This window comes from Candoia aspera, chromosome 1 (genome assembly GCF_035149785.1).
Source record: "Candoia aspera isolate rCanAsp1 chromosome 1, rCanAsp1.hap2, whole genome shotgun sequence".
Taxonomy (NCBI): domain Eukaryota; kingdom Metazoa; phylum Chordata; class Lepidosauria; order Squamata; family Boidae; genus Candoia; species Candoia aspera.
The window spans coordinates 203,403,737-203,416,130 of NC_086153.1; the positions used below are offsets into that span (position 1 = coordinate 203,403,737).

The window sequence follows — 12,394 nt, forward strand, 5'->3', positions numbered from 1 at the left end:
ATTCTTGACATCAGTTTGTCAATCTTTTCCGAATGCCATAACATACAGCAATCACTGTCTTCCACTTTGCATCTATAACCTACTTCCCTACCCCAAAAGACTGCGATCCAGCACAATTGGAATGGTTGGATGGAGAAAATGCACCAATCGCTCACTTCTGATTAGCGAAACATTTGTCCTCCCTGCCTTTGATGAAAGGTTATGGTAAATCATCTCAAGTTCAGAATCTGTAGTTCTCCCCGGCTTGGGGAGGAGGGGAAGAAAAATTCCTCCATCGGTCTCTGATCTTGAACTTCTCTGTAATTAACAACCCATAATAGTGCTTTGTATTTCACAAGTAATCATAATTTATAGGAACTGATGCTCTTGCTATGTTTTGATTGAGACTAAAAAACAAACCAATGATTCGTATGTGCTACTTTACTTTGCTTTGAGGGTTTACCGAACAGGTGGTCCTCCAGGGGGTCACTAGGTATATTTAGTATCTGAAACTTGAGCACGCCTAATCTGATTGGCTAGCCCCAACCACATGATGATTTAGGAGCTGATGCCTCAGACTAACATTGCTTTTGCCCAGCGTTTCTCAGGAGGGAGGACAGTCAGAGAGGCTTTGCTCCTAAGGAAATTTATTTAAATATAACTGGTAAGCTTGCTCCTTTTTCTTATTGAAAAGAAAGACATTTGGGGGTTTGCTTTCTACCAAATTCATATTTGCCAAATTATTGTTTGGTTTCTTTGCAGGCCTCGCGGCATGGCCTGTGGGATTTTTACAATTTTACAAATTTTAACAAACTTTTTTTTCCCAGCATCAAAGTAATCCTGTCTGGGGAGAGATCAGTTCTGAGTTTGGTGAGGTTTTACAGGCAGCTGAGAGGTTGACTTTGTCGCTTGCAAAACTTTGTGCACATGGAGATCAGTGGCTCCTTTGGCTAAGCAGCTCTTGAGTTTCTTCTCTCCTTTAGAACTTGTCAAATTCTGTTGGTAAAACAAACATTTTGTGATTTGATTTGATATTACCTTGATTGAACAGAATTGGCACTAGGAAGAGGCAGCATTTGAAGGGCCTATATTTAACCCACAGCACTGGAGTGCCACTTGCCTCAGAAGGAATGGCAGTTCAGCTAACTAGACAAAACCAGCCAATCTCTCTAGGGTATTAGCTTACAGGGCAAATATCTTTGTACTAGGAAGCAGCTGTTCCAAGCCTTCATCTCCTTTCCTGCACTAGAAAAGAGGGACCTGCAATTTCCCACAGCAGGCTCGTTCTGAGGCATTAATTCATTCCAGCGCATTAATTCATTCATTTCCTCTCTGCTGTCTAAATGACAAGGGTCTTGATATTTTCTAGGACTGAAGTCAGAGAACTACGTCAAGCACCACAGAAGCAAACCAAGGGAGCATCCACAGAGATCAATGGTGGGGCGAGAGAAATTAACTTCATTAAGTTAAGGTCATTTGAACAGTATTTGTATGATTTAATGTTTGTTGTTGTTTAAGACCCCAAAGTTATTAGTTTACTCAGAGGAACGTTTGATTAAGCTGACTCATATGTTTCTGTAGGTAGGCTTATGGCAGAATCTGAAAAATGGGAAAAAACAAACTAAATTTCTAGGTTAGGAAAGCTTTTGTGGAGGAGACAAAGCAAGCTGCTTTTTTGGAGCTTGTGTAACATGATTGAAATAGAGAATTCTCCATTGTTTTGCCTCTGCCATAGCCAGCATACCTTATTGCAATGCTATTGTTCTGTGGTACCATGTTGGTACAATGATTGGCATTCCTTATCCTAAGCATTATTTGCTAGCTGCTGGTAAGCATATTCCAGACCTTCTAGTTGCAGCTCACAATCAAAACTGTAAGTTAATTTCAAGAAATATTAATGGAACATCTAATGTTCTGGTTGGTGCCATGAGTCATTGCCAGCTGAGAATTGTCAATTATTCATCTCCTTTTAGATGTTTTTGCATAAATTCTCAGTGCATAATACACAAGATCCATGCCTCAGGATTGTTATGTAATGTATTCTATTTAATCTACTCTGTTGAGTCTTTGTGCACAGAATAGACTCTGTGATATTATCTATTTTGTTATTACAACTACATCACACAAGAGAATAGATAGATATGATAATTGTTCCTTGCCTGCATCCTAAGCAATTCTACTAAGCAGAATTGCTATATTTAGGCTCATAAAGGAAAATAGCAGTGCAGTTTTATTGCAGAAAATGTTACTGGCTAAAGTATGGAAGGAGGCCCATGTCTCAACAATCCAAAACTGGTTTTCTACCCTATGTATGAGATATTGCAGTAAAATACAAATTATCTAAATGAAGGGCTAATGGCAATCTGATGCTATTAAAATAAATGTTATTCCTTTATATACAGTATATTTTAGAATGATGTAATTTTTGATAAGTTTGTTTAGTATTTTTTATATTTGGCATCTACATTGTTGAATAAACTACATATAGTTCATTCCGTATAAAAGCATTCTTATAATATTTTAATGATGCATACAGATACTAGCTTTGGTAAGTGAGCAATATTGAGTTCATTGTGCTGATATTTATTTATTTATTTATTTGTGTGACTTGCTTTGTGACCAGTGAGTAGGTGGACAGGCTTTCCGCAAAGATGGCAGATGAAGATGATTATGAAGAGGTTGTGGAGGTAAGACTTAAAATGTTTGATTCACTGCCTTGAGATATGTGGATGAGTCTATTATTTCAAAGAAACAGCAAATAATGGCAGGTCAGGAACTTGAGATGGCTGCTTCAGAAGTGAGTGTGTCTCCAAATTCAGAGCTCGTGATCTGAGCAGTTATAGAAATTGATATAGTCTAGATGGCCTCCAGCAGCTGTTAGGTACTCCCAGAGAAGACCTAGGAGTGCATGATGACAGTAATAGTTGGTGATGCCCTTCTTCTTTTCCTCATCTTCCTTCAGCTTTAGTCTTTATTTTTTAAAAATAGAACAATATAGTGTAATTGATGCTAATAATGTCAGTATTCATATGGTCACTTAAAATGGGCGGAATTCTTCTGGTAACAGCTTCCTGCCCTACATAGGACCCTTAGGGAAATCCATCATAATGAATGAGTTTCCACAGTTAAGATCATTGAAGAAAAGTTCATAGCTCAGTAGGATAATACATGGTTTATGTGCAAAGATACCAGCCCTGATGTCCAGGCAGGCTGAACAAAATTCCTGTCAGAAATTCTGGAAGGCCCTTATTAGTCAGGGTAAACAGTCCTGAATTAAGCTCTGACTTCATTGGCATTTAAGGCACAGCTACTGCTGATAATGTGGGTATGTTTCCTTGCCAGGCTCCCTTCCACCATGCTGGTTCTGCAGTCTGGTTCTGCGTGCTATCAGGAGAAAATCTTGGGTTGTAATTCCATGTGCACATTGATTACAGGACTGGATGTGTTGCACAAGGGTTTCCCACTCTTGAATGATAACATTAAGTTCTACTAGAGTAAATCTCTTCAATATCTCTGATGACCAGCATCATCACAATCAAGGAAATGTTTTTAACTTTTCTTTTATTGCAAAAGCCTTCTTCCTCTTCTTCCTCTTCTTCTTCCTACTATCTCATGTATGTCTGGTATCCATGCACATTGTCTTATCATTGTCTGTCTCTTAGTAGACTAATAATAGTTTTATCTTTCATAGTATCATTTCAGTTTCACATTGTTGCATTGTCTCTCCAGAAGTGTGTCCTTCCCCCCTCTCTTTCTTGGGGTATTTGTATCAGGTGTAAAAAAGGCAACACTTCTTATCTTAGTTTTAAACAAGTTATTTTTTTCAAGAAACATTGCAAATAGCTCTCATCTTCCTGATTGCCTTCCACTGATCTTTTGCTCTCATGCTTTAATTCTGTATGAACCAGGAACACATGCAAAGCATTGGAGAGCAAAAGAAATATTCATTTATAAGGACAACAAATTTATGTTTTAAAGGGCATGCAGTAGAGTACTCTTAAAAATAGCTTCGGCTTTTCATTTTGGACATTGGCCTGGATTGTTTGGTATAGAATACTGTAAGAGAGAAGTAGGCTCTGTTTTTGCTTGGTATGATGGCCACATTGCCAATTTTAAGTTGGTCAGTAGGCCACATGGAGAAAAAATGGTGCTCCCATGTTGCTTCCATGCTGTGATGAATATTCTTTCTCTCCATACCTCTCTCTCTCTCTCTCTCACACACACACACACACACACACAGAGACACACAGACGTACATACATTTTGTATGTATACAATCAGACATAAATATACATTCTTATTTATAAACAGAAGTAGCAATGCATTCCTATAAGCAAATGAATGCACATATTCTCTTCCATCTCCTCACCAAAGTCTTCTTACATTTCTTTTATGCTCGTGGTAGTGCTTTAGCGGGCATATGCATGCTGTTAGTTGTAGAAGCATCAGTCCCAGTGGTAGATAGTGAAGAAAAAAGCAGGAGGAGCATTCTTTTCCTGATATTCTTCTCATCAAAAGAGTCAATTGTATATAAAGCTTGAAACATAACAGTACCTTGACAAAGTTCTCTGTGGAAGCATAGATCAGCTGCAGAGAGTGGCAGTGAAACTGGCTCTGTTGTAGTGTGCCAATCTCCTCTGAGGCTTCCTGTTAATGTGATCCATGGAAATGGAGAGGAACATTAATGGTGCACTAAGTCTGAGAATTTATGTCACTGCTGTGGATCCTATTAAAATGAGCATGATACATTTTGTAATACCAAGAATATGTGGAATCTAGTAGAATTTATTGATGGAATCTAGGCTATTTCCCTATCAATAAAATGGGTATGATAAAGTCAAACGGTAAAAGGAAGACACGGAAATAAATCATACTGGGTCCTACATGGACTGCATTAGCATCTTCTATGCCTCCATTTTCCAAGACGTTTCAGTGAACAGCAGGAATAATTCTAATCAAACCTATTAAATAATTCTTGGTGAATTTAGCTTGCTCTTATGATAATCAATGCTATTTAAGTAAAATGTACTTTGGAGATATTGTTTATTTAAGCATTGATTTGATGCTGGACAAAATTAGGGTAAGATTAGTGGTTGCTACAGGTAGCAGTGAAACTCTGTGCAAGGGGGATTTGGAAAATAATTTGGAACTATCTTTAACATTAAAGCAAATTTAAACAATGAAAATCCCTGTCGCTTGTCCAAAGTGGATGGAACTATGACAGACTTTTGAATCAGGGACACTTCTAATAATGACGCAAGCTCAGTCCTGTTATCACAGATAAAAACATGCCATTTCAACATTTCTGCTTCTTCTTCTTTATTTACCTTGGATGATATTTAAGGAAGTCCACCTATGAAATTAGTCTAATATATTTCACTAATACTATAAACATTACAAGAATGCTGACAAGAGAGCTTTCCTCAAGAGTTTGTACTGGTGTAACATACAATGGATGCAAGATGATTTGTCCCATGTTTTAGGTTAGCTGATCTTCAGAAACATTGTATATTGACATAGTCGGTCTTAGTACATTAATTTCTATTAGATTTGCCTGGAACATCTGATTAAATTTGGTGAAGTTAACAAGTTTCTTGACAATATTTATGATCTTGCAAAAAGAGAGTATAAAATTCACTTAAACAAGATGCAGCTGGTTTCCTTCTTGGCCCCTTCATGAACAAGAGAATACTTCAGATACTGTTCATTTTATTATGAACCTTAAAGGACAATAATGTCATTTTTTTTTCCTGTGATCCTGTTCAGTTCAGCATATTGATTTGGAGCTGATCGACTGGACTTTTAAAATCTTCTGAAACACCTCAGTCATCATTCCCACTTTACAATCTTCTTCCATATCTGGATTTCTTTGGTTTTTATACCTCTGTACTGCTTTCTTTGGAAGACCAAGGGGCATGAATATTGTTTGTACTTTTCTGGAATCTGGATTTGTTCTATATGCATTGAAAATTATTATGGAATTTGGGTTCAGCCATGATATTACACGTTATCTTAGTCAAGAGGCTGAGAAGCAGTAATTCAGCCCTGATACAATGGCAACCTCGCTCTCTCTCTCTCAGTAGTAACAAGACCCAATTCAAAACATGAAAATAACCTAGAGGAAAAAGCCAACACTTGTATTATATAATGTATTAAATGTGAGTTAGTATCCAAAGTCTGAGACCTACAGATATGTACGGTATAATTATGTCAGTTGTGTTAACACAAAATAAAATCAGCTTGCCTGTCATCCATAGCAGTCAGACAGAAAAATCAAGAAAGTTTACAAGTCCTTGTGGCCTATAGGAGATAGGATACAGGTGGATGATACCTTGTATTCCATTTGGTGGGCCACACTTATTGTGCTGGATTATCAGAGGTTTTTTCCTTCAAATGGAGGATTGTTTTAGATTGCTGAGAATCTAGCAGTGGAGGCAGATAAGATTTTTTTGTCTAATAATGCTTGTTCAGGCATGGTTTCTTCTTAAATTCAGTGTCATCTTACTTGAAGTTAAATATGGTAATATACCCTGAAGCATAAACAATTTTGAGAGATCCAAGGCAAATTCTGTAAGATTTGGCTATGTTTCAGTTCTGGCTTGAAACATTTGAAACAAAATTTGAATCATCAACTTGAATCATCCCACTGCAGCTTTGCACAACCCTAATTAAAAATACATTAAATAAAATTTTTAATGCATAACGGTCATTCCAATAAAATATGGTCATGTTCTGACACATAACTTGCCATTTTATTAAAGTCTTCCTTTTACAAGAGCTGTCCAGGTGGCAAATCTAACTTAAATGAATAGTCTGTGACAAATGTTCCTAGGACATTCGATATCTCATTTAAAAAAAAATCACAAATAAATAAAATATTTTTCCTGTTAAATTGAAGAGTTGCTTATTTCTCTTACAATGTGACTTTCACAAGAAAACAATTAAATGCAAGATAGTCACTGAGTGTTTCAGGTATACAGTATCAGTTTGGTTTAGGTGCTTTCTGCATTGATGTCTGAATAGTCTTTTGGATGATCTCCCCTTCCCTAGTACCTGAAATGGTACCTACAGTGAAAGGGCAATGGTGTTTGACCATGCTTTCAGACCATGGCTAATGAACTGGTGAACTTCTCACCTATCCTGTTCACTCACCACTGACTCTTTTAAAAGATTATTGTATGAACAAGCCAATGGGTGTCCAAAATTCCATGAGTGCAAGCAGGAGATGCGAAGTCTTGGAATTCTTGAATTGGATCTAATACAACTTTCAAAAGCTAAGCTCTAAGATAAAGGAAAATCACCCTTTTACCAGAGTTAAGTCTGGTGAGCGATTGGCAGCCACAAATGTGCCGATGTTTATGGAACAAATGCCTGTGGATCATACCAGCAGCTAAATCTTTGAGTATTTTCCAGTGGTGTCATGGAAAATCCTTACCAATCACATCTTTTTTCAGACTGAGATTTTATTCTTTACCTCAAGGAAACAGATGTGTTTTTGTGAATGACCTTGTGAAAAATAATGAGGTTTCTTCTTTGTTTGTAGTACTACATAGAAGAGGATGAGGAGGGTGAACCAGGCGAGGTAAAAGCCTGTTTTATGTGCAAACCTCTGATTTTGTGGAATTGAATGCTTTTTCAGTATTTTGTGTGTGCATAATATAAAATAATTTAATAGATTTTTCTATGTGGTTGAATAATCTAATAATAACCTCTGGGAAGAGCAAAGTCAACCAGCAGCACTTCATGAAACAGAATGATGATCTTGTTTTTAGTTTCTTTTGCTAATGCAATGGTGGGCAACTTTTTGATGGTGAGGAGCCACGCTTACAAATTTTGAGGTTGCGGGGCATAGTAGATGATAACACCTGCACCCACACCTGCACCAATGGAGTCATTTCTTTCATTGGTGGAACAGACTGATCCCCAGCAGAGAAAAGACATAGTCTGGAGATAACAAGGCTAAGTAGCTTTTGGCCTGCATGCTTCCCGCATTCTTTGTTTTTTAGGAAGATGTAGGAGAAAGGAGAAATAGATGAAAATCCAGATTTCTTTCCTCCAGCAAGAGCTGGAGGCTTGTTTTAGTTAATATATTATTCCTCACTCCTAACTTTATTTGCATTAATTTGCAGCAGGCTTTAATCACACTGAACTCTTTTCCTTGTCCATATGCTCAATGCTTTGTACTAGTTGAAATGTTTTAAAAATTCTTTGTTTTCTTTTTGAGGATGCAGATGGATGGCGGTATCTGCATCCTAGTGAAATTGATGACTAATTTTTGATTGGCTTGAATGGTATGATAGGCATCAAAATGTATATGTATATACCTCTGCTCTTGATATCTTGGGCACCTACCAGAAAACAAAGGAAGGAACAGTAGTTCTTAGAGGTTGCTAAATGAAAGTGGTATTTGAAAACTCTGCTCAGAAGAAAAAATACACACACACAAACACAGAATATTTCCTTCTGCAAGCTTTTATTAGCATGTCTCCATTCATTTGTCTGATGTAATTCACTTTTGGTATGTCCAATGTTATTTCTTGTTTTTGTTTCTTGTTCAAGTGGCATAACATATTCACATATTGTTCATCTTTGAAACACCTGTAGCCATCTTAAATATGTTATCCATTTTAAGGCTTTTCAATCTCAAATTTTTGGATGTGTAAGTAAAACAGAATTTATAAAACATTTTTTAAAAACTAATACTATGTTTATATAGTATAACGCCTCAGAATTGCTGGGGAGGATCCTAGAATCTTGTAGAACAGATCTACAGGTTACAGGGGTGGTGCAGGGCAGAAGGGGCAAAGTTGTTCCTTCATTAGATAGCTTTTGTGTCAATGGGGAGGGATAATTATATATCATCCTGAGTTTTTGTTGTTTATTGTGTGTACTTCATTTTGGGGGGATTAGTTCATAAGATAACCTTTGAGCACACATCCAGAAAATATAAGAACAGAGAGACTTATTATTCGTATAGATTAATCATACATTTTGGAACAATTTCACTAACATCAATAAGGTTAAGGCAAAGGAAGAGTCTTCCAGCCTTTGTCCATTCTATATCTGTTCTCAAAATTCCAACTGATGCAAGTAAGAATGATGGTGAGGGAAATCCTTGTGAAATCCAAACCACCTTGGTGAATAAACCAATTCCTTTATGTAGAAAACAAATATTCTCAGGTAGTATTCATACAGATCAAACTAACTGTATGAACTGTTCTTTGCATATTCTTAACATCTATTCCATTCTTCCCTGCCCAGAGGTCTAATTTTCAGGATTTTCTGCCCATCACTGTTCATCCTGGGGATAGGTGACAGCTCAGTTCAATGTATAATTTCATACATTGCACAGCCATATGAAATGATATATCGTGAAGAAGCTATGCAAATAAGTTATCCCTATAATCTACTGATGTGAGGTGTAGATTACTAACTTTGAAAGTCCTTTAAAAGTTTTCAAAGATTGGTTCTGAACAAAGTTCTCTGTATTTTGGTTGCTCTGATTTTCAAAGGATTATCAGGAGTATAGACAATTGTAACTCCCAAAATGGAGACTCAGAAGGTTCTAAAACCACTGCCAAGGTGAGAATTAAATTTGAAACACCTTTCCCCATTCCTAGATGATTACTGAGATCACTGAAACAACATACAGAACTGGCTCCACACCGTATACAGTAACAACAACACATACTTCAGGAACAACCAGGCATCCTTCGGAAACAAGAATACATACTTTCGAAACAACCGGGCACCCTTCGGAAACAAGAATACATACTTTCGAAACAACCGGGCATCCTTCGGAAACGAGAACACATACTTTTGAAACAACAACAACACGTACTTTGGATAGTACAGCACAACCTCCGGAAACCAAAGACATCCCTCACAAGGCCTCCCATCCTGTCAGAAAAAAAGTTGTACGGAAAAAAGTGGACACATCTAAATTTCGGACACCTTACTTGGATCACAGTTCAAAAATGCAAAAGCTCTTCAGTGATGTAAGTCAAGAATTTGTATTTTCTCAAATTCAAAGCAATTTAATCCTATTTGAATGAGTTTTAGCTAAGTTTTAAAAAATCCCTGGGAAAACATATTTATTTTATACATATGTATATATCCCTTTTTCAATGTATCATCAATTGATAACAGCTATCAATTAATGTAGCATAGAGGGGAGCAGGGAGTGCTGCTCTCCAGAGCATGCCCACTAGAAAGTATCAAAGCTTAGGGACATCCCAGAATAATATTCAGAATAATATTTTGAAAAAGTTCTAGTTTATAGTCTTTCCTTATTCAGACCATAATCTTCTTTGGCTGAATGAAGTAACCTAACTTTATCTACATGTCTTTAAACTCTCTCTCTCTCTGTGTGTTTTCTACTTAGAGCGGTGTTTCTCAACCTCAGCAAATTTAAGCTGTGTGGAATTCAATACCCAGAATTCTGAGAGTTGGTCCACACAGGTTAGAGCTGCTGAAGTTGAGAAACACCGACTTAGAGCATAAGGCTGGGCAAGAATTCTATATTCCCTCTTACAGTTTTAAATGTATTAATATTTCTTAATATGCGTACCTGTTGTGTAGCGGCATTCTGTCTAGAAGAGCCTTAGTTTAGGAAAAGCCTACTTTTGAACTCACTCGGTTGTTTTCTTTCACCACGCACTCAGAGTTGTTAAATTTTCAGTTTAAAATGTTGGCTTCTGCATAGGATCTGGGTGATATATTTTTATGTCTGTCTGTCTGTCTGTCTGTCTGTCTGTGTATAAACCAGTCTCAGAAGTCTCCACCTTGGCACCCTTCACATGTGCTTGGCTGGCTAGAAATTCTGCGAATGAAATCTCAGTACACCCAGAGGGAGCTAGACTGAAGAAAGCTGATCTATAGGTCCATAAGCTTGGAGAATAAATTGTCTATAAATCAGAAAATTCTAGGCTAATGCAATGTATATATAAATTGAACTTTCATTCAACTCTGTATGAATATGTATATATGTGTATACATGCACATACACACACCTCTACTCACACACCAAGGATAGGCAACTTGATGTCCCCAGATCTTATGGACTCTAATTCCTATTAGTCAGGCCTCTTTTGGTGAATTGTAAAGAAGTCTGGGATCTGAAATCAAAACATCGGAAGAATACCAGATTGTCTAGTTCTGATGCATCAACCTACAGAAATATACAAATACGTAAAAGCTTTAAATGCAAGGCATTTCCACGAGGGTTTCCAGAAGATTTATTCTTAGCCATAACACTTTGACATGTAGTAGATGAAAAAATGTAGATCTATTTTGCTGTCTTTCCTGCTCCCAGAAAAAGTACAAGGAAAAGTTTGAGAAAGAAAAAGGAAAACCATGTGCAATAACAGCAGATACTCCTGAACTTCGAAGAATCAAGAAAGTCCAAGACCAGCTCAGTGAGGTAAGGATGAGGAAGAAGAAACCATGGCTAGATGATACTATTTTAATTCTACTCAGGACAGCAAGAAGCACACGCATAATATTACAGTAAGCTGGTCTGGATCTTTAGGATATATATTGCTAGATCCTTGGCAAAGGAAACTGCAGACTCAGCTTCAAGCTAGAAATTTGAGGAGTCATAGGAGATACTTGTGGGTTAAAGTTACAGTTCTTGACTACCTGAAAAATTCTGCAGGCATGGAAACTGCTCGCCTTATGGGTGGGTTCTCTCAGTGTAGGGTTGCTCTGCCAGTTGTCTCCAGAGCCTTGGATGTGGCCCCTACGGGTCTCTCTCAAAGCTAGCACTGGTTTCATTTTAAATTTATATTAAATACATTTGCAGTAATTACATTAATTAAATATTAACCTAATGATATCAGTTTGTCTTGGCTCCATTAACTTTTCTGTTTTCAAAACAATGATTTTCTATAGTTTTCTATACCATAGCACATATGCATTTTCTCTAGGTTAAATATCGCATGGCTGGCGATACAGCTAGAACGGATTGCCACATTGATGAAAAAGCAAGAGACATTGAACATGCAAAGAAAGTTTCTCAGCAAGTCAGCAAGGTAAGTGATCCTGTGGAGTGATGTAGATGTTAATGAGATCTGTCAATACCTAGATGATGCTTATACAGCTCAAATGGTTTACTTTAATTTTGGATAAATTATGATAGAAATTCATTATTGTATACCAACAATATATGAGTTTTATCACTTGTCATCCAAGTTTCCAAAGTTAAAGAACTGGATGCACATCTGGTCAGTTATACAGGTATTCCTCGTTTAGCGACTGCCTCTTTTAGCAACCGTTTGCAGTTATGATGGTGATGAAAAAATAACTTTACAACCTATCCTCGCATTTATGACCTTCGCAGGTCTGTAAAGCAAAGGAAAGCTGAAGTAAGATTGGAAGCACAGTTGCAGTTTCACTTAGTGACTGTTTCACTTAA

The 12,394-nt window shown here is 37.1% G+C and overlaps 1 protein-coding gene across 1 annotated transcript in view; it reads left to right on the top strand.

The window, feature by feature from the left end:
- The first annotated feature begins 1,355 nt into the window (after positions 1-1,355).
- The window catches only part of NEB (nebulin), a 207,492-nt gene continuing 196,453 nt past the window's right edge, over positions 1,356-12,394 (top strand). The window contains exons 1-7 of the mRNA XM_063318368.1: positions 1,356-1,450; positions 2,603-2,666; positions 7,523-7,561; positions 9,600-9,685; positions 9,830-9,977; positions 11,294-11,401; positions 11,907-12,011. Of these exons, the coding sequence (XP_063174438.1) occupies positions 2,631-2,666; positions 7,523-7,561; positions 9,600-9,685; positions 9,830-9,977; positions 11,294-11,401; positions 11,907-12,011 (522 nt within the window). The 5' untranslated portion in view covers positions 1,356-1,450; positions 2,603-2,630. The remainder of the gene's footprint in view (positions 1,451-2,602; positions 2,667-7,522; positions 7,562-9,599; positions 9,686-9,829; positions 9,978-11,293; positions 11,402-11,906; positions 12,012-12,394) is intronic.